This window comes from Otolemur garnettii, unplaced genomic scaffold, assembly GCF_000181295.1.
Source record: "Otolemur garnettii isolate 467f Iridium unplaced genomic scaffold, OtoGar3 scaffold00090, whole genome shotgun sequence".
Lineage (NCBI taxonomy): Eukaryota > Metazoa > Chordata > Mammalia > Primates > Galagidae > Otolemur > Otolemur garnettii.
Window position 1 is genome coordinate 4,439,950 of NW_003852485.1, and position 20,871 is coordinate 4,460,820.

General features: G+C 35.8%; 1 protein-coding gene across 1 annotated transcript in view; it reads left to right on the plus strand.

Moving 5' to 3' along the window:
* Nucleotides 1-20,275, plus strand: part of SCN2A (sodium voltage-gated channel alpha subunit 2) — a 90,020-nt gene extending 69,745 nt beyond the window's left edge. The window contains 8 exon segments of the mRNA XM_012808452.1: nt 967-1,140; nt 3,677-3,799; nt 5,191-5,472; nt 8,785-8,838; nt 11,816-11,953; nt 12,328-12,432; nt 17,346-17,616; nt 19,080-20,275. Of these exon segments, the coding sequence (XP_012663906.1) occupies nt 967-1,140; nt 3,677-3,799; nt 5,191-5,472; nt 8,785-8,838; nt 11,816-11,953; nt 12,328-12,432; nt 17,346-17,616; nt 19,080-20,275 (2,343 nt within the window).
* Nucleotides 20,276-20,871: the final 596 nt, after the last annotated feature.

Sequence of the window (20,871 nt, forward strand, 5' to 3'; positions counted from 1 at the left end):
GAAGGAAGGAAGGAAGGAAGGAAGGAAGGAAGGAAGGAAGGAAGGAAGGAAGGAAGGAAGGAAAGAGAGAGAGAGAAAGTCATGTTTACAAGGATGCAGCTGGAACATATTCTTCTTAGCAAAGTATCTCAAGAATGGAAGAAAAAGTATCCAATGTACTCAGCCCTACTATGAAAGCAATTTATAGTTTTCATATGAAAGCTATAACCCAATTATGGCCCAAGAAGAAGGGGGAAGGGGGGAGAAAGGGGAGGGGAGGGTGGAGGATCAGGGGAGGGAGGGTAATTGGTGGGGTCACAACTATGGTGCATCTTACAAGGGTACATGTGGAATTTACTAAGTGTAGAATATAAATGTCTTAACACAATAACTAAGAAAATGCCGCATAGGCGATGTTAACCGGTTTGATGAAAATATTTCAAATTGTATATAATACCAGCACGTTGTGCCCTATGATTGCATTAATGTACACAGCCAGGATTTAATGAAAAAAGAAAAAGAAAGAGAGAGAGAGACAGAGAAAGAGAAGAAAGAGAGGAAGAGAAGGAAGGAAAGAAAGAAAGAGGGAGAAAATGAGAGATGGCAATCCTTCCTCTTTTCCCTAGGCTGAAGGGCCTCCTTGCCTTATTCCTGTGTTACTGGGAGGGTACATTCCAGTTAGCCTGCACTTAACAAGACAGAGCTACTCCCAGGTGACTTTCTACTTCCAGTTCTAGACAGAAGCACATAGCAAGCTCTTAAAAAAATCAAGTTCTTTTGGGGTACATTGATAGCAAAATTTAAAAATAATTTGAATTCTCAGTTGACTGCAATGTCCAGTCAATAGTTATCCATGTATAAATAATTATAAAGTAAAATGCAGCCTCAGGCACCTGTTAAGAGGCTTGTATCATTTTCTGTTCTAAAAAGACCTCATTTAGAGACTGTTCATGACAATAAAATTTAATAGAATCCTTTCACTTACAGGCATTTGAAGATATATATATCGAGCAGAGAAAAACCATTAAGACCATGTTGGAATATGCTGACAAGGTTTTCACTTACATATTCATCCTGGAAATGCTACTCAAGTGGGTTGCGTATGGTTTTCAGATGTATTTTACCAATGCCTGGTGCTGGTTAGACTTCCTGATTGTTGATGTGAGTATTTTGCAGTTTCTGTTTCATTTTTTGACTTGTGATGATACGTACTAGTCTAGCCATGGTGGTTAGCACATAGCAAGCACTCAGTAAATATCACATCAGACCAAATGTAAGTGATGTTTCCTGCTTCTTATAAGAAGATGCCTCCAAACAATTTCTACTAATTTAATACGTGATTCAATAGATGAAACAGCCAAGTACCATCATATTTTACCTAATGATTTAGTTTCAAATTAATATTTAAAATCCCAAGTTATACAAAATAGCATATCAATTTAGAAATTTTGCTTTATTCACTCTTATATTTCACAAAATAGCTGTATCTGCATTCTTCACAAGCATCTGTGACATTAGTGCCTTGGTCATCACTGGAGCCAGTTGAGAAGTTTTGGTCGCACAGATAGATTAGTAATGATAAAGAACTTTGAAAGTCACAAAAATGAGACACATCATTGGATTTTTACAAAATAATGGAAACCAATTGGCTATTCACCAATTATTTAAAAGTTTTATTAAACCACATTGGTGTTGAAATTGAGTAAGAAGAGAAAAGGACGTTAAAATAATTGAATATGAGATAAACCTGCTATTAAATATAACCTATTGAGGCTACATGCAGAATTACAGTAAAAGCAAAGCAACAAGACAATAAATAAATAATGAGACAATAAAAGCATATGTTTAGACTTTACCAATGATGGGAAAATGCGCCAAGCTATAAACATTTCTTTATTTGTAAAATGGATGTATGTATGATAGCATTTTTATCTATATTCTATACGTAGTTATGTTAGATTCGCAAATGTATAATAAAATATCTGACATTTACTCTATGTACGTACAAGGCATTACGTAAATACTACTTGTAAAGAAAGAAAAGCTGAAGGGACATCTGGTTGCCCGGCAGCTCATGCTCATTTACCTACGATACTCTGGAATTTACCTCTTCAGAGTTGAGGAAACTGCTATGCTAGTATATTAAATTGATCCATGCTTTGTCCTAAATCAAATGTCTTTACTATTCACGTATTTTGTTATGAAAGATAATGAATGTGAGTAAGCCATTTTTCTGGCCCTGCAGGAGCTTGCTGTCAAATAATGAGGACAGAAATGGAACAATGTCCAGTTGATCCTTGCATTAGAATGAAGTCCCCTTCCCTTGAGAGAGGGACAGGCTTGCTGAAGGAAGGGGAGTGTGAGGTGGAGTTGGAGGGATGACAGTGTCAGCAGGCACAGATCAGGGAGTGACACTGAGGTGTTACCACATTGATGGGTGACATCCGGGGCCAGTTCTAGAAATGAGTGGTCCTTCAAGGTCAGCACAGAGCACTAGAAGGTGAGAGGAAAGGTTTGTAATTGCATGATAAGGTAAAAAATGTAAGTTACAGAACAGTTTGAAGAACCTGAGATGCCATCCAAGGAAATTTGGACTTGCGATTTCGTAAAGAGAAAGCCACTGAAGAGTGACATACATGGAAGTGATGAGTCTGGCTTGGTCTTGAGGGAGAGAAGTTTGGTGGGGCTGTGATGGTGGAATAGAAATGGGACTATTGAGAGATCAGGAGACCAAGCAGGAGATCACTGAAATGTGGCAGAAGATGGACCCAGATGCAACTCCCTTGCACAGTTAGCTCCACAATTCACATAAAATTGGATATTTGACTACCTCTTCTCATCTGCCAATCAGTACTACCCTTTCAGAATATTTTTCATATGTCTAACCTTTATCTTTCATCCTTTAACTAATGCCTGTCTCTTTTTGGTTCTGTCTTCAGAGAAGGTAAAGTACTACAGGTCCTCATATCTTATATGCAGAAAATCTTCACAATTCATGATAATTCAGTAACTGTTTTTCAATTATCTGTGAAGAGGGGACTTATAAAGATTAAAAGCTTAGCTTTTATAAGCTATATAAACCACGTAAGATAAAATTTTATTTTTTTTCTGTACTCAAGAAGTTTTACTTTAAAATTGCATGTGCAAAATTAGTTTAAGTTCGCTTTCACTGCAATAATTTTGTATGTGCTTCACTTATTTATATTAAAAAAATATTTTTCAAGTATCTATTGACACCAGGCTCTTAAAAGGTATACTGCATATTTACTTTTGTTTATATGCTTTTGATATTCAGGTGCACGAGGATAAAACATCTCTTCTTAGTTTATATAATTTTAATAAATTTTATGCATATTTTCAAAGAAAATTAGGCACTTATGTGCCCTCATGACAGTTTTTCTTTTACTTTTAGCTGAGATTTTAGCTAATAACCACCTTATTCTCACATTGGGGTTCATGGGCCGTCATTATTAGTCGCTTGTGGGAACTTGTAGAACAAGTTCTCAGGGGCAAATTCTCAGGCCTTACCCCAAACCTACTAAATTAGACTATCAGCTAACAGTGTTTTTAAAAAGCCCCTGGGTGATTTTGAAACTCACTAAAATTTGAGAACTACTGGTTCATTGCCTAGAGCCAGGTTGAACTATACATACATTTTGACTGTAAATAAGACAATTGTGTTGCTTTTTCTGTATAGGTCTCATTGGTTAGCTTAACTGCAAATGCCTTGGGTTACTCAGAACTTGGTGCCATCAAATCCCTCAGAACACTAAGGGCTCTGAGGCCCCTGAGAGCCTTATCCAGGTTTGAAGGAATGAGGGTAAGACCAAATGCTTGGAATTTGTTGGAATTATAATTGAGAATATACTGCCACTTTGTATTTTAGAAATTTATGGAGAATTTGTGTCTTCTACCTTCATACTGACATCGCCTATCAATCCATAATAATATTTATCAGACGTCCAGAATACTTGGCATGGCAGTTACCACAGAATATAATGGTTCAGTATCTGCTTCTAAGTAACCGGATTTGCACTTGGCAGGAAATCTCTATCAGGTTGCCTAAGCTGTAGATCTGGATTTATAAATGTGTGGGAAACCCTACTCATTGTAATTAATACAAAATCATTACTCATCATTTTTTCACTGCTCTATAGAATGTACTTGGAGTCCCTTGTAGACTAAGTTTGGCTTTTCACATAGTATTCAAACACTGGCTGAGATGGCTAAAAAGTAGGTCAGCTGTGGAAATCTAACAGTCATTTAGAAAGGTGGTATAAAGGAATGGGGAGGAATTTATATTGACATTGGTCATCCCCAGAGGCACAAAACCTGAGGCCACATGCCCTTACCACTAGAAAACTGTCAAAACTCTCTCAGTGGTTTTAGCTGTCCAAGAGGAACTTTTAGAAAATGATGCTTTTTGTGATATTTGAAAAAAGTTACCTAGACTTCATCTGAATGCTGTAAATACAACCAAAGATGGGCAGTGTGTGCAGGGGAGGGTCTCTGTGTGTTTGTATAGGAATGGTTACATAGAAGATAGTTATTAGATGTTAAATTCTTTTCACTTTACCAATCTGAACTCAGTTTTTGTAGCAGTAGGCTTAATAAACTAAGGGTATCAAATTTTCAGCACTAGAATAATTTTTATATTTTCTGTATAGAATTTGGCCTTTAAGTATTCTCTCTTAAGTATTCCTCTCAAAATGTGGGTATAAAATTGCATAGTTAGCATGATTTTTTTTTTGCAGTTTTTGGCCGGAGTCAGGTTTGAACCTGCCACCTCTGGTATATGGGGCCAGCACCCTACTCCTTTGAGCCATAGACACTGCCCTAGTTTGCATGATTTTAAAAACAATTGAGATGTTTACAAGACAAGCTTCCTTCAATAGTCACATTATTATTTTTACTCTAAATTATTCTTTGTATGTATTATTTTCATTCTTTGAAAAAAAATTTCTATATGCATACCTTTGCCTCATGAGAAAACATTCTATAACATAAAACTTATTTTATACTCTCCTGAATTATAATTTTAAAATTCTTAGTTGGAACTACTAGAGTCTAGTAAACCCAGTATGCAGCTTTGAGACAGATGTATTCTATCAGTTGTCTATTATGTTTTTTATAATGTTTAGAAATAAGTAAAAGTAAGTAATTATTTGTTCTTGGCTTTTCACTCATTTTTTCCTTCTCATTCTGTGCCAGGTTGTTGTAAATGCTCTTTTAGGAGCCATCCCATCCATAATGAATGTACTTCTGGTTTGTCTGATCTTTTGGCTGATATTCAGTATCATGGGAGTGAATCTCTTCGCTGGCAAGTTTTACCATTGTATTAACTATACTACTGGAGAGATGTTTGATGTAAGCGTAGTCAACAACTATAGTGAATGCAAAGCCCTCATCGAGAGCAATCAGACTGCCAGGTGGAAAAATGTGAAAGTAAATTTTGATAATGTGGGCCTTGGATATCTTTCTCTGCTTCAAGTAGTAAGTAACCACCTTATTATTCTCTATGCCGTATAATTTAAATCCAATTTTAAATCTAAAGTTCTTCTTCCCTACGAGATAGAAGGAATGACTATTACCAAAAAGACAAAAAGAAGAAAGTGAGTGAAGATGTGGAGGAAAGGGAACATTGTTGGTTGGAATGTCAATTAGCACAACCATTATGGAAAATGGTATAGAAGTTGCTCAAAAGTTAAAAATAGACCCATCATATAACCCAGCAATCCTACTGCTGGGTGTAGATCAGAATCAGTACACCAAAGAGATACCTACACTCCCATGTCCATTGCAGTATTATTCACAATAGCTAAGACACAAAACAACCTAAGTGTCCATCAAAGGAAAATGAAGAAAGAAAATGTGAGACGCACAACAGAATAATATTGAGACTTTAAAAATAAGGAAATCCTGCCGTTTTCAACACTGTGGATGCACCTGGAAGACATTATGTTAAGTAAAGTAAGCCAGGCCCAGAGAGACAAATACCACGTAATCTCACTTACATGTGGAATCTTAAAAAGTCAAACTCATAGAAGAAGGTAGATCAGTGACCACGTGGGTCTGAGGGTAGGAGAATGGGAGATGTTGGTCAAAGGATACCAAATTTCAGTTACAGGGAAGGAATATATTGTGAATGTCTATTGCACAGCATGGTGACCATCGTTAATAACAATGTACCCTGTACTTGAAAATCACTGAGGAAATAGATTTTATGCTTTCTCATCACAAAAATGATAGGTACATGAGGTAACATATAAGTTATCAATAATTAGCTTGAGTTAGCCCCTCCACAGTGTATATATATTTTAAAACATTATTTTGTACACATAGATATTGCCAATTAAAAGTACTAGTTTTTAAAAAAACATACACCTTCAGCAGTTTCTTTTCTCAGAGTTTCATAATTCTCTTTATAGAGACCTTTCACATCTTTTGTTAGGTAAATTCCCAGATGTTTCATCTTCTTTGGCACTACTGTAAAAGGAATAGAGTCCTTGTCTATATTTTTAGCTTGACTATTGTTGGTATATATAAAGGCTACTGATTTGTAAGTATTGATTTTGTATCCTGAGACACTGCTGTATTCCTTGATCACTTCTAAGAGTTGTGTAGTTGAGTCTCTGGGATTTTCCAGGTATGAGATCATATCATCCAAGAAGAGTGATAGTTTGATCTCCTCTGACCACATTTGGATACCCTTGATTGCCTTCTCTTGCCTGATTGTGATGGCTAAGACTTTCATTACTATGTTGAATAGCAGTGGAGACAATGGGCATCCTTGTCTATTTCCGATCTGAGTGGAAATGTTTCCAATTTTACTCCATTCAATATGATATTGGCTGTGGGTTTGCTGTAGATGGCCCCTATCAGTTTAAGAAATGACCCATCTAAGCTTATTTTCTTAAGCGTTCTGGTCCTGAAAGGATGCTGGTTATTACTGCAGCCCAATTCATAATTGCCAAGTCATTGAAGCAGCCCAAGTGCCCTTCAACCCATGCATGGATTAACAAATTGTGGTATATATATACCACGGAATACTATGTAGCCATAAAAAGATGGAGACTTTACATCTTTTATGTTTATTTGGATGGAGCTGGAACATATCCATCTCAGTAAAGTATCTCAAGAATGGAAAAAAAGTATCCAATGTACTCAATACTATTATGAAACCAATATACAATCACCTACACTTTCATATGAATGATAAAACACAACTATAGTCCAGAAAGAATGAGGAAAGAAGAGGGAGAAGGGAGGGGGGCTGAAGCCTAGAGGAGGGAGGATATTTGGTGGGACCTTGCCTAATGGGCACAATGCAAGGGTACATGTCAAAAGCACAGTATAAAGGTCTTAACACATCAAATAAGTAAGTGAGGTGATGGTTATGTTAACCAGTTTGATGTAAGCATTCCAAATTTTATATACAATCAGCACATTGTATCCCATAAATACATTAATGATTTAATAAAAAAAGTTATGATTTAATTTTAAAAAAGACACAAAAAATGATTTTTAGGAACCTTATGTAGATGCAATAAATTATATAAAAAGAATAAAATAAATAATCAAGCCAAATTCTTCTTCCTTAGTGATGGCAAATATTTCCTTATGCCCATCTTCCTTATGATCGCTGAACTATCTTTTATGCACCATGCTGGAAGCAGGATGGCTCTACGAAGTTTATAGTCTTTCAGACGATGCATTAGGCAACCCAGAACAAGTCCTTTGTTAATGGAATTTCTATCAAGTTTCTCACAGTTTTCTCCTGTCTGTACTCTGAGAGAAGATGTTGGTTCAAGGGATGTTGAAAAGGCGTGCACATGTTGAAAGCACACTTGGTAGATGTCTGCATTCCCGCTCAAGTACTGGATAGTCTCTCAATCCTTGTCAGGTCTCTACACACCCAAATTTTACCCTCGGCACAGTCAGACTCCTCGCCTTCACATTCTCACCCAGACTCCCATCCCTGACTCCTGTCTTTCTGGCTCCTGGTTGGATACTTTTAGATAGAAAAATTGTTCTCTTACAAATGAAAATCAAGACTACTACGTCTGAATTCTTAAGAAGTTCAGCTCCTCAAGTGACCACAGTGCGTCCTATCCACTGGTTCCCAAAGGTGATGCATCCACAGAACCTTCAATACTGTAGGAATAGTTAGGGAGGGGCAGAGCCTACAGCATCAAGGAACTGAAACCACAGACACAACTTTTGTTTTCAGGATTACTGTGTCCACACAATAGAAAAATATGTTTAAGAAGAATAAATGCAGTTGAATACAGTTGTTTTCAGATAAAGAAACTGCTGCTTCTTATGGAATAAATTACCTCAAAGTAGTATGTTTAACAATATTAAAGATATTTCAAAAATAAATGCTCATGATTAATAATTAATGATAATAGCATTTAGAAAAGAATAAGTAGAAAAGAAAATGTTAAGATCAAATAATGCAGTTTAATTTCAAACTTGTCTAATGCTGGTATACAGATGTGAAATTCTTTCATCAAACTTCATGTAAATTTTTGTCATCACCTCAGAGTCAAAGATTGTTGACATTGCTTTTCTGATCACTATTGTTATATTAGATCATGATTTAACATTGAAGGGTTTTCAATGCATATATCATAAAACATTGTCCAAAAAGTTTAAATATGAACTTCAATATTAACTTCAAACTATTTTATATGCTTATATTTGAATACAGGTCAAAATGAGTCTCAGTCAACTGCTCTGATACTTACTTTCTAAAATTTTAATTTTGGGGAAAAATTCAATGATATGACTTTTTTATTATAGGCCACATTTAAAGGATGGATGGATATCATGTATGCAGCTGTTGACTCACGAAATGTAAGTCTATTTAGAGGTAATTGTTAAATTTGATGAAGTGAGTATTGTAATTTAGTGATAATGTGCATTAAATCAAGCTATGGATCATTTTATAAAGCACATCTGTATTATAAAAATAAAATACTTAAATTATTTCTTTAAAAATTTAATAATGATGTTTTCCTCAATTAATTTTAAAAATTTTAAGATATTTTCTAGTATTTGGCATGGCACCTAACATGAAAACTTATTGACTGCATTTGCAAAATTAGAAATTTTATTTTTAAGTCTGCTTGGCCTGGCCATTTTTGCATGAGAAGTTCTCACAGGCAATTTTCTTCAGCTGTCGTAGATTTCCTCCAGCTTTTTATCTTTTTTGTAATAAAAGGGATATGACTAATGGTGAAGAAAAAATCAAGAAACAAAATAAACAAAATACTTACTAGTGTTTCTTTTTGGGAAATGAGATTATTTGGTAGAAGGGAGGGATTTTCATAATCTATCTGATACAAAATAGTATTTTTGAAAATTCCTTTATAATTTCAATTAATTTCTCACTATTTAACATGGAAGGGAACCACATTTTGGAAGAAAGAGATTGATTTCTAGGAATGCCACCTCATGGAATGAAACTCAAAATGCCTTTTCCCTAGTACCATTAACTAGCTTTCTGAATGAAGAATTCCGGGATTATTTTATAACCTCTTAAAAAGAGAGAGAGAGAGAAAGAGAGAAGGGAGGGAGAGAACTAAAAGAATGCCTTGTATTTCTGTCAGTGTTATCAGGAATCCCAACTATGAGCTTTCTATAAATAATAATAATACTTTATTATTTATTATTACTCACCATGCTAATTATTTTCTTGCAACCTTATCATAAAGACCTGCTGTCCGGAATCTCTGGGTCATGGCCCAGGACTGGTCCATGGTCTGTTAGGAACTGGGCCGTGCAGCAGGAGGTGAGCGGTGGGCGAGAGGTCAAAGTTTTATCTGCATTTACAACTGCACCTATCACGTGCATCACCCCTCAAGTTCCACCTCCTGTCAGATAAGCAGCGGCAAGTACATTTGAGTGGGCAAAATACAGTTGGGCAGTAAAATTATGAAAAGGTGCTGGCTCTTACTTTCATTAGTCACCAGAGAAATGCAAAATTTCAACCAAAACGAGACATTACCTACTCACTTACCTGATGGCCAATAGTAAAGTCTGACCAATGCCAAGTGTTACCAAGCATAAAGAGCAATAAGAACTTTCCTAAAATGCTGGAAGGAAAAAATAAGCAAATATCCTTTTACAAACAGTTAGGGACATTTTTACATCACTTGATAAAGTGCAAGATATTCTTTAACCCTGAAATTCTACTTTTAACAATGTATATTTTGGAAACTGATGAACATGTGTAGGATAATCTATGGACAAGAAAAAACTTAACATTTTCTCACTAGTAAAAGGTGGGAACAACTCGAAAATAGTGGAATGGACAAATAATTGAATATTATCTAGAGGGAGAAATGAATATACCCTTCTACACCAGGTGGATGAAATTTTAAATACACAGCCTTGAGTTAAAAAAGCTAGCCATATACTTTTATCTCATTTATGTATAATTTAAAAGTCAACAAACTAAGCTTACTGTTCAAAAATGCATATTTAGGTGTTAATGCTAAAGAAAAAGCCAGGAAGTAATTATCCTAAAAGCAAGAAGAAACATTCCTCTAGCAGGGATGTAGAGATTGTGTTTGAGAAGGATGCTCTCAGGGTTTCTAGATTCTGACCATGTCCTAAGTTGTGGACTTCACTTTACAAAAACCTATTACATTTTACATTTCTGTGCTATGCACTTGCTCATATGTGTATTATCTTTAATTTAATATCATCTAATAAAAAAATAAAAAAGTGTTGATATCCAAAAAAAAAGGGTTAGAAATATAATTGTATATCACTGTTCTCTAAACACATACATATACAAGTAAAAGTCTCCTCAAACATTATTTAGTTTTATAATAGTTATGATATTTTCTGTTTTGCTTAATTTTATTAGAGAAAATATCATGTTGGTCTTATTTGATTTCACAAGGTGTAGTACAATGGGTCATAAGCTACATCCATTATCATCAGTGGTTAACTGAGTTGATTAGAACAATGTGCTCTGAGTCCTGAACTACAGATTACAGCCAAAGCTCAAAGTTCAAGTCAGCTGTCACGCCTTTTAATAATCAAAAGGGGCTGGATAAGAAAGGATATCATAGTTATGGAAACGGTGCCTATCGAATAGGATGAATCAATAGACTCAATTTTATACCTGTATGCAGACATGATGATTCTAGCCTGTCTAAAGAAGTGTGCAGTATACCCCTTATAACACTTACACTTAGCAGTTACTACTGGCAAGGCATAGTTCTAAGAATATTTTATATATTAATATATTTAATTTTCACAACTACCCTGTTAGGTGTAGGTTCTATTAGTTGCACTTTACAAAAGTAAAAACTGACATAAAGAAAATAAATCTTGGGCAGTGCCTGTGGCTCAAAGGAGTAGGGTGCTGGCCCCATATGCCAGAGGTGGTGGGGTGGTGAGTTCAAACACAGCCCAGCCAAAAGCTGCAGAGAAAAAAAAAAAAAAGAAAGAAAAGAAATCTTAAAGCATCTAAGTTTGAATAGTGTGATGCTAACATCTCTTTTGTAGGAAGAGGAAATCTTTAATTTGCATGTTGTGTTGAAGATCTTTGCTTACAAAGGAAAAGTGCATTCATAATCTAGGTAGTTATTGTGTGAAATTTTCTATAATTATTCCGACTTTTTGTATTAGTTATTTCATTTTCCCAAGTCAGTGATTAGTCTTGCTGGACTTTTCAGCAAGCTTGCCAGCTTTGAAAAGTTCATCAAGACTGTTTAATGTTTGGTTTCCTTTCCAGGATTGGGACGTACTTAGAGAATTGAAAATTCATAGATACGCTTTTAAACATGTAGATCTAATCACTCTTCATATTTTGTAGGTCGAATTACAGCCCAAGTATGAAGACAATCTGTACATGTATCTTTATTTTGTCATCTTTATCATTTTTGGTTCATTCTTTACTTTGAATCTTTTCATTGGTGTCATCATAGATAACTTCAACCAACAGAAAAAGAAGATAAGTATACTAAAACTTCATCTTTTCTCTGACATGTGAACTAAATCTGTCACACTCTCTCCTTTAGGCTACAGAATGCAATCAGCAATAGAAAAGATAATCAAATTCAGAAATTACTTGGAGACATTTAATAAGCTATAAGTTTTAAAGTAATTGGTAATTCAGATAGCATGTCGCAATATTTTTAGTCTAGAAATATGATTTCCTAATATGGCATAATTTATACATTTTATATATATATATATATATCCCTAAATTCAGGTATTAGCAACATTAACATGAAATAAGGGAGCCAGTTTTCACATGATTATTAAGGTGGGTTTTATAGCTGGCAAAGAATATGATTTTAACAAGTTTTGCTTTCATTTCTTTACTTTGGAGGTCAAGACATTTTTATGACAGAAGAACAGAAGAAATACTACAATGCAATGAAAAAACTGGGGTCAAAGAAACCACAAAAACCCATACCTCGACCTGCTGTAAGATTAACATACTTTCATTGTCAATGAAGGCTATGTTATCTATCACTTATACTGCCAAAATTGCTAGATTAAATTTGCAACAGAAAAATTTTACCTTAACAATTGACAAGCTAGCCTCAATAGCTTGAAGAAAGATAAATATGTATTACATATATACATAATATGTATAATTATATAACACATAAAATATGAATAAAAATGTTCCAACTTCAGATAGTGCCCATACTATCACACAAATTGATGTTATTGAGGAGCTCCTAATAATGTAGAGAAGAAGATACATACATAGGTGTGCAGTACATGGAAATATCCAATGTTCTCAGCATGCAGTGAGGACTGACTTGAATCTTGGTATATCTCAGAGAGGCCCCATCCAACTCTGCACATTGAATTGAATCATTAATGAAACAGGTCACAATTTTTTTTTTCTGCTTAAAAAAAAATAGTCAAACCTCATAGTCTCTGGTTCTCTCCTGCCCTTAAGTGAGATGCTATCATGCTTTTTATATAGTTTTATGGCTCTTCCACTTATATATTTGCCAGTGACTGCTGGTTCTGTTTAGATGCTGCAGGAAATCATTGCCAGGAAAGTCCCTGAGTTTTTCCCTTACTCCTGAAGGAGTAACTCACATGTTAAGCTCCGACTACCCCAAGGTATACATAGTGTAAGGCAATGAGGTATTTGTGAAGAATCTTGACTCTGTGAATTCATTGATGACCATATAAAACTGACCATGATCAATTGTTTAGATTTTAAGTCAGCCAGTAGCTCAGAGAAAACAGATAGTTATTGGATAAAACAGAATAAACGTGCAATTCAAATACAGTCTTCAGGAAACAATAGTTTGAATGGATGGGAAGAAAAGCACATTTCCTAAATGAGAAAATTCAATTCTGTGGAAATAAATATATCGGTGGAGAACAGTGACGCATTTTAATTAGTGAGCAATAGACACCAGTTTTTGAGTTTAGATGAGTCAAATTTGGCATATGAGTCTGAAGAAAATGGTCTTAAGTATGTGGTACACAGGCAATCGAGTTAAGAGAAAAGCATAGGAATATGAAGAAAACCAGATTTGAGAGTTTAACCCAGAGACTGGAATGAGGAGATGTGAGAGAAGATGAGACCATAATCTGGGTTCATGCCAACAGGATGGGAACACAGGAGCTAACTGAGCCAATAAGAAGACTCAATGAGACAAGACAATTGTAAGATGTTGCAAAAGGGGGACACTATGTAGATGATGGGAAATCTAAGACAGTGATGTCTTGTGAAATTACTGGTTCCACTAAAATAAATTAAAATCTTATAAATGCATTTAGAAATACATAACTTAGATGTCCTATGAGATGTCTAAACTGAGGTAAGGACGTTAGAGCTGTTAAAACAGAATTCTGTTGTGCTCTGAAGCACAAATTCATTTTTGAAAAATAAGCAGAATACAGACAAAAACAAAAGTCCTGAACATGGAGCCCTGTGCACTTCACCAAGTTATAGGGAGAGGTATGAAGGAATCAGTGAGGTATCAGTGAAGGAATGAGATTAATCATTAAGATTGTGTGTGTATGATTGAAAGTTTTTTAAAAAAGAAGCTGTTTAATTACATCAGATGACACATATGTATTATTAACTTAGTAGGGGTATGAATACATCTAAAAAGATCTGTACATTTATATAGAATATTATCAGGGACAATTTGACAAAATTAGAAAGTAATCTGGTAAAAGCCATTCATTCAGTTATTAACAATATGTACCATTACTATGCTAAGCATTTGTGACTAAATACTAAACAATGTAAAGTCTAGTTAATGCAATGGATAGTAATCAAATAGTCATAAATAGTCACACCAACAAATGGAAATTTTCAAGAAGGAATAAATTCATTCAACTGTGAGCTGATAAGGGGGAGGGTGCTGATTAAGCAGGGAAATTAGAAAAGGCTTTATTAAAGTAGTACATTACTGAGGATCAAAGAAGAATAAGAAAATATCAATTGCCAGAGTGAAATAAGAAGAGGTCAGTGGAAGAAAACTACATGCGTGAAGTTCCTTAGGTAGGAGGGTAGGAGGGCCACAGCAACTGGGGTGTAGAGGGTGGGTTCCATTTGGGACATGTTGAGAATGATGAGATTAGGATATGCTAGCCTTTTCTGGGCCTCATAGGCCATTTTAAGGAGTGGTTTTTATTGAATGAACAGTGGGTGACCACTGAGGGGATCCAGACAGTTTGGGCTTGATAATGTTTAGACAACTGGCTTAACAGAGGAAGTGTGCAAGCACTGTAGACTTTTTTAGAGCTCAGAGATATTCTTAGGTAGCCCAAACGAGGGTGATGTGGAGATGAATAAAACTGAATAGATTTGTGAGCTATAACTGGGGTGAAATTTAAAATTTTGTCTATTAATTATTTTGAGAACTGAAGAAGGAACTACCAAGAATGACTGAGGCGCTTCTATCTTGTATAATAATTATTAATAGATGAATAATGGTGTCCAGCAGGATAAGAAAGAACACAGTGGTGAAAAAGGGAAGGTTCTGGTTTGTAGAATTTGGTCACCACAATAGAGTAGGGGAGGAAGAGAAAGGAATATTAAGATGAAGTAGCAAAATAGAAGTCTCTTAAGGTTGAGAGATTAGGTTTAAAGCAAAATGAAAGGAGTTCTGTAAAGGAAGAGACTGGAAACAGAGGAAATAATTACAGGATAAAGTTGCACAGGATCTGGAGCAAGGATAGTCTAGGTTAGAATTTGAGAGGAAAAGAGGCTGGCTCTATTGATGAATTTACTGTACTGTGTGAAAAGAATGCAGGAGTCAAGATTATGTGAGATGCCAAAGGAAGTACAGATTCTTTACGTTGATTGACTTTGATGTTCTCAAGAAAGAAGTTAGAGTAGAGGGCAAGAGAATAGAATTTCTGAAGAGTTTGGAATTATCCTGGGAACTAATGAGGGACCAAAAACTACTAATTGGTAATTAGAAAGACTAAGATAAGGTTAGAGAACAAAAATCTTTGTTGAACAAAACCTTCAGGGTTAGACAGCTTCTTCCTACACATTCGACACCCAAGGAATTAAATTGGGGACAATAATCAGTGATGTTGGATTGGAGTTGAGCACTGAGGTCTCCCACTGAAAAACGATATGGGCAGAGATCTAAACAGACTTTTATTGATCTGGCAGATAAGAAAAAAAGTAAGAGCAAATTTCTGCTTTTAAGATATTTTGAATATAACCACACCCTAGAGGGTATATCTATGAGCAAAATGACACTGCCCTTTGAGAAGCCTCCAAAAAAGTGGAAGAGGAAGACAACCAAAATTAAATCAGAGAAAACCATTGGCAATATAATGTCCTAATATAACTATGGGTAAACGAGCAATTTTTTCTGAGTGTACAGAGTGCTCAAAACTTAAAATTGAGTTAGAATCACTAGAGAAAGAAAAAATATGGGAAGTTTGTTCTAAACAGAGGGGACAGGTAAACATGGTAGAATGATATGGTAGAACATGCATGTTTCACTAAGAGTCTGAGGTAGGAACTATCAGAGGGGATCATACTAGGATTGGAAAGGTAAACTAAAGTGAATAAGAACTAGGAAGGATGGGTGACACCTGTGGCTCAAAGGAGTAGGGCACTAACCCCATATGCCGGAGGTGGTGGATTCAAACCCAGCCCCAGACAAAACAAACAAACAAAAAACTGCAAAGAACTATGATAGAAAGGTCTGAACTGGAAAGAGATGCATTTACTGTCTTTAAGAAGGACTCAGATGGCAGGTCCAGCTGAAGAAATAGAAATAGTCCAGCAGGACAAACACTCATTCAGAGATAAGCACCAAATAAAACTGAACAGGTAGTGTTTGATGTCAAAAAATTTCAATTGGAAGCAATGAAAGTCTCATACAGGAAGAGGAAAAAGCATTAGTGTGGAGAATCTAGATACAAAAGTTTCAAAATCTGGGAGAATAGCTATTCAGTGGATAGCAGAGGGGCAGTTGCTCTAGCTGAAAAGTAGAGAAAGATCAACAGCGATAAGTCAAGACCTGGGCCTCAGAGTGTCTGAAATACTACGCAGATATGGACAAGATGGAAGCAAACAGGAGCCAGTGATCAGAACTGGTTTATAAGCTGAAGATTTAATTTCATGAATAAGACACAAGGCCAATTAGTACTTGGAAGTGAAGTCCAAATTGACTAGGCCAAAGGTTGAATATCTACATTGTGAACTATAGCTCACAGAAGAGTTATCCATATAATCTCTACACAGCTTTCCCTTCTTTTAACATCATCTATAACCATAGATCAGTTATTGAAACTAAAAAAATTCACCTAGGTACAATATTATTGAATAACATGTCGAAGTTAATCAGCAGTCACTATTTTTTCTGCTGTTGTCTCTTTTTTTTTAACTATAATTTTATACATCTTCTTAGCTGAATATTGAGAAGGAATTTTAGAAGGTATAGGTTTAGTGAGAGTACAAATACAGAAATTGGGGGGAACATGAGAGGAAAACCTGGAGAAGAATTTCTTTATTAGCTCATTAAAGTTAAATTTAATATCCCCCCAACACATGAACGAGATAAAAAGATTTACTATGGTGGCAAATATCGCTAACTGTCCATCATACCTTGATGATATCCTGGACACTGAGAACATAACAGGTGGTACTGAACTTACAGTCATTTTATAAAAGTTGATCTCATGAATAGTATAAATGAAGCAAATATATTTGCAAAGAGTAGGAAATCACAGTGTAAAAATATTTCTTCCAAGTAGAAAATAAACATCGTGTCTTTTTTAATAAAAGCTATCTGCTACCTTTTCATACTGCTTTGTTAAAAATCTGGTAAATTGAATTAGATCTTTTTTTAATTTCTAAGGAAACTTTTACATGTTATTTGTTCTAGAACAAATTCCAAGGAATGGTTTTTGATTTTGTAACCAAACAAGTCTTTGATATCAGCATCATGATCCTCATCTGTCTCAACATGGTCACCATGATGGTGGAAACGGATGACCAGAGCCAAGAAATGACGAACATTCTGTACTGGATTAATCTGGTGTTCATCGTCCTCTTCACGGGAGAATGTGTGCTGAAACTGATCTCCCTTCGTTATTACTATTTTACCATTGGATGGAATATTTTTGATTTTGTAGTGGTCATTCTCTCCATTGTAGGTAAGAAGAAGTATTTTTACTCAATTAAGGAATACAGTAGTAAAAATTTGTGTTTTAATATTTTATAGGTGATTTTCACTCATCTTTCTTACTTATCCTGAACTTCCAAGGAGAAGTCTAATAGCCCATTGTTCAGTTTTTGTCATTTCTGTTACTGCCTGGTGTGCATAAAATGATGTGTTAAAAAAGAATTTATATTTGTCACTTTTCACGTATCATCTTATCGGAGAAGACTGAAACATTAGTCATAGTCCAAGATTTCTCTAAAAGCAATAATTCACACACACGTGTGTCATCAAGCTTCAAGTAATCTATACATGTGATCTCTTTTATAATTGGAAGAGGGTGTATGTGCATTTATATATACATAATTATGCATATATAAGCTTCATGTGTTATCTTTGGGTTCAGATAGTTTTCTAGGGTTTGTGATATTTCTTTTTGGAAATCAAAATTCTGTTGAAACATCCAAAATCAATTCGATACAATCAGTATATATTAAATGTTTATGTACAGATATTAAATGAAGTGCTAGAAGTAAATTTAAGAAGATTTAAGACAAGGTTCTCTTTGAGGTAAGGGAAGATATATACAGAGAGAAAACTGAGATATCATTTCAATACTACTTTCTCTGGCAGGAGAGATTATTGTAACAATGTACCATTCCATTTGGTTTTCACATAAGTGCTATGAAATAGTAATAATGGTCATCAAGAGATGAGACTTGGGGCCCATACAGGTCTGACCTTGAACTTTCTATTTCCACTATTTGCCTGCTCTAACCTAGGGCAAATTACCTCAGCTCTCCAATCCCTGTTTTTTTTAAGGATTGTGAGGATTAAATCATATTATGTAAGTAAATGCATCTAACACTGTGCTTAGCATGAAGAAAAGACTCATGTAAGTTTAACAACAAAGCATTTATATTATTGCCATTTAGTGGTGCATGAAATCAAGACTAACGAAGGGCCAGGATTCATCTCAAGTACGTCTGTCTCCAAAGCTTCTGTTTTCTTCTGTTTATCTGCCTCCTTCCAAATAAAAGAGGGTTGCAACCACCTCAGAAGTATAAAAACTCTCATATTCCTGATTTAAATTCATATGCCTTATCTTTTCATTCTTATACAAATACTAAGACTAGTATTTTAGAAATATAAATTTATTTCTGTGCTTGGCTGCTATGTACTATGACATTGCTAGACCCTTAGTGGTTGAGTCATTCTTTTGAAAGATGCTTTTTGCTTTGAACAAGGAAAAATGACCAATTAGTTTTTTATCCACGAAGGTGTTAATGTTATAACACTGAACATACAAGTTTTATTTTGCTGAATAAATACTGCAAATTATTTGCATATAATTTTCATGTCCACATTTTGTAAAACTAGGTAGCACTTATGATGTACAATTTCATTTGCTGTTATTAGACATAACAATTATTTTTGTTATTTATTGCTTTTCCATAGGTATGTTTCTGGCTGAGTTGATAGAAAAATATTTTGTGTCCCCCACCCTGTTCCGTGTGATCCGTCTTGCCAGGATTGGCCGAATCCTCCGTCTGATCAAAGGAGCAAAGGGGATCCGCACGCTGCTCTTTGCTTTGATGATGTCGCTCCCTGCCCTGTTCAACATCGGCCTCCTGCTCTTCCTGGTCATGTTCATCTACGCCATCTTTGGAATGTCCAACTTCGCCTATGTTAAGAGGGAGGTTGGAATTGATGACATGTTCAACTTCGAGACCTTTGGCAACAGCATGATCTGCCTTTTCCAAATTACCACCTCTGCTGGCTGGGATGGATTGCTAGCCCCTATTCTCAACAGTGGACCTCCAGACTGTGACCCTGAAAAAGATCACCCCGGAAGCTCAGTGAAGGGGGACTGCGGGAACCCATCTGTTGGGATTTTCTTCTTTGTCAGTTACATCATCATATCATTTCTGGTGGTGGTGAACATGTACATCGCCGTCATCCTGGAGAACTTCAGTGTTGCCACTGAAGAAAGTGCAGAGCCCCTGAGTGAGGATGACTTTGAGATGTTCTACGAGGTCTGGGAGAAGTTCGATCCTGATGCAACCCAGTTCATAGAGTTCTCCAAGCTCTCTGATTTTGCAGATGCCCTGGATCCTCCTCTTCTCATAGCAAAACCAAACAAAGTCCAGCTCATTGCCATGGATCTGCCCATGGTCAGTGGCGACCGGATCCACTGCCTCGACATTTTATTTGCTTTCACAAAGCGTGTTTTGGGTGAGAGTGGAGAGATGGATGCCCTTCGAATACAGATGGAAGAGCGATTCATGGCATCGAACCCCTCCAAAGTCTCTTACGAGCCCATTACAACCACGTTGAAACGCAAACAAGAGGAAGTGTCTGCTATCATCATCCAGAGGGCTTACAGACGCTACCTCTTGAAGCAAAAAGTTAAAAAAGTTTCAAGCATATATAAGAAAGACAAAGGCAAAGAATGTGATGGGACACCTATCAAAGAAGATCCCCTCATTGATAAACTAAATGAAAATTCAACTCCAGAGAAAACCGATATGACACCTTCCACCACTTCTCCACCTTCCTATGATAGCGTGACCAAACCGGAAAAAGAAAAATTTGAAAAAGACAAATCAGAAAAGGAAGACAAAGGGAAAGATATCAGGGAAAGTAAAAAGTAGAAAGAAACAAAGAATATTCCATTTCGTGATAAATTGTTTACAGCCTGTGATGGTGGTGTATTTGTGTCAACAGGACTCCCACAGGAGGTCTATGCCAAACTGACTGTTTTTACAAATGTATACTTAAGGTCAGTGCCTATAACAAGACAGAGGCCTCTGGTCAGCAAACTGGGACTCACTAAACTAGAGAAACAGTATTGACAGGAGGTTTCTATTTTCACAACCAGCTGACACTGCTGAAGAGCAGAGACATCATGGCTACTCAGACTATAGGAACCAATTTAAACGGGGGAGGGAAGTTAAATTTTTATGTGAATTCAACATGTGACACTTGATAGTAATTGTCACCACTGTTTATGTTTTAACTACCACACCTGCCATATTTTTACAAAATGTGTGCTGTGAATTTATCACTTTTCTTTTTAATTCACAGGTTGTTTACTATTATATGTGACTATTTTTGTAAACGGGTTTCTGTTTGGGGAGAGGGATGACAGGGAGGGAATTCTACGTTTCTCTATTGTATAACTGGATCTATTTTAAACGAAGGCATGCTGCAATTCTCATTCACACATGAAAAACGATCCCATCACAAA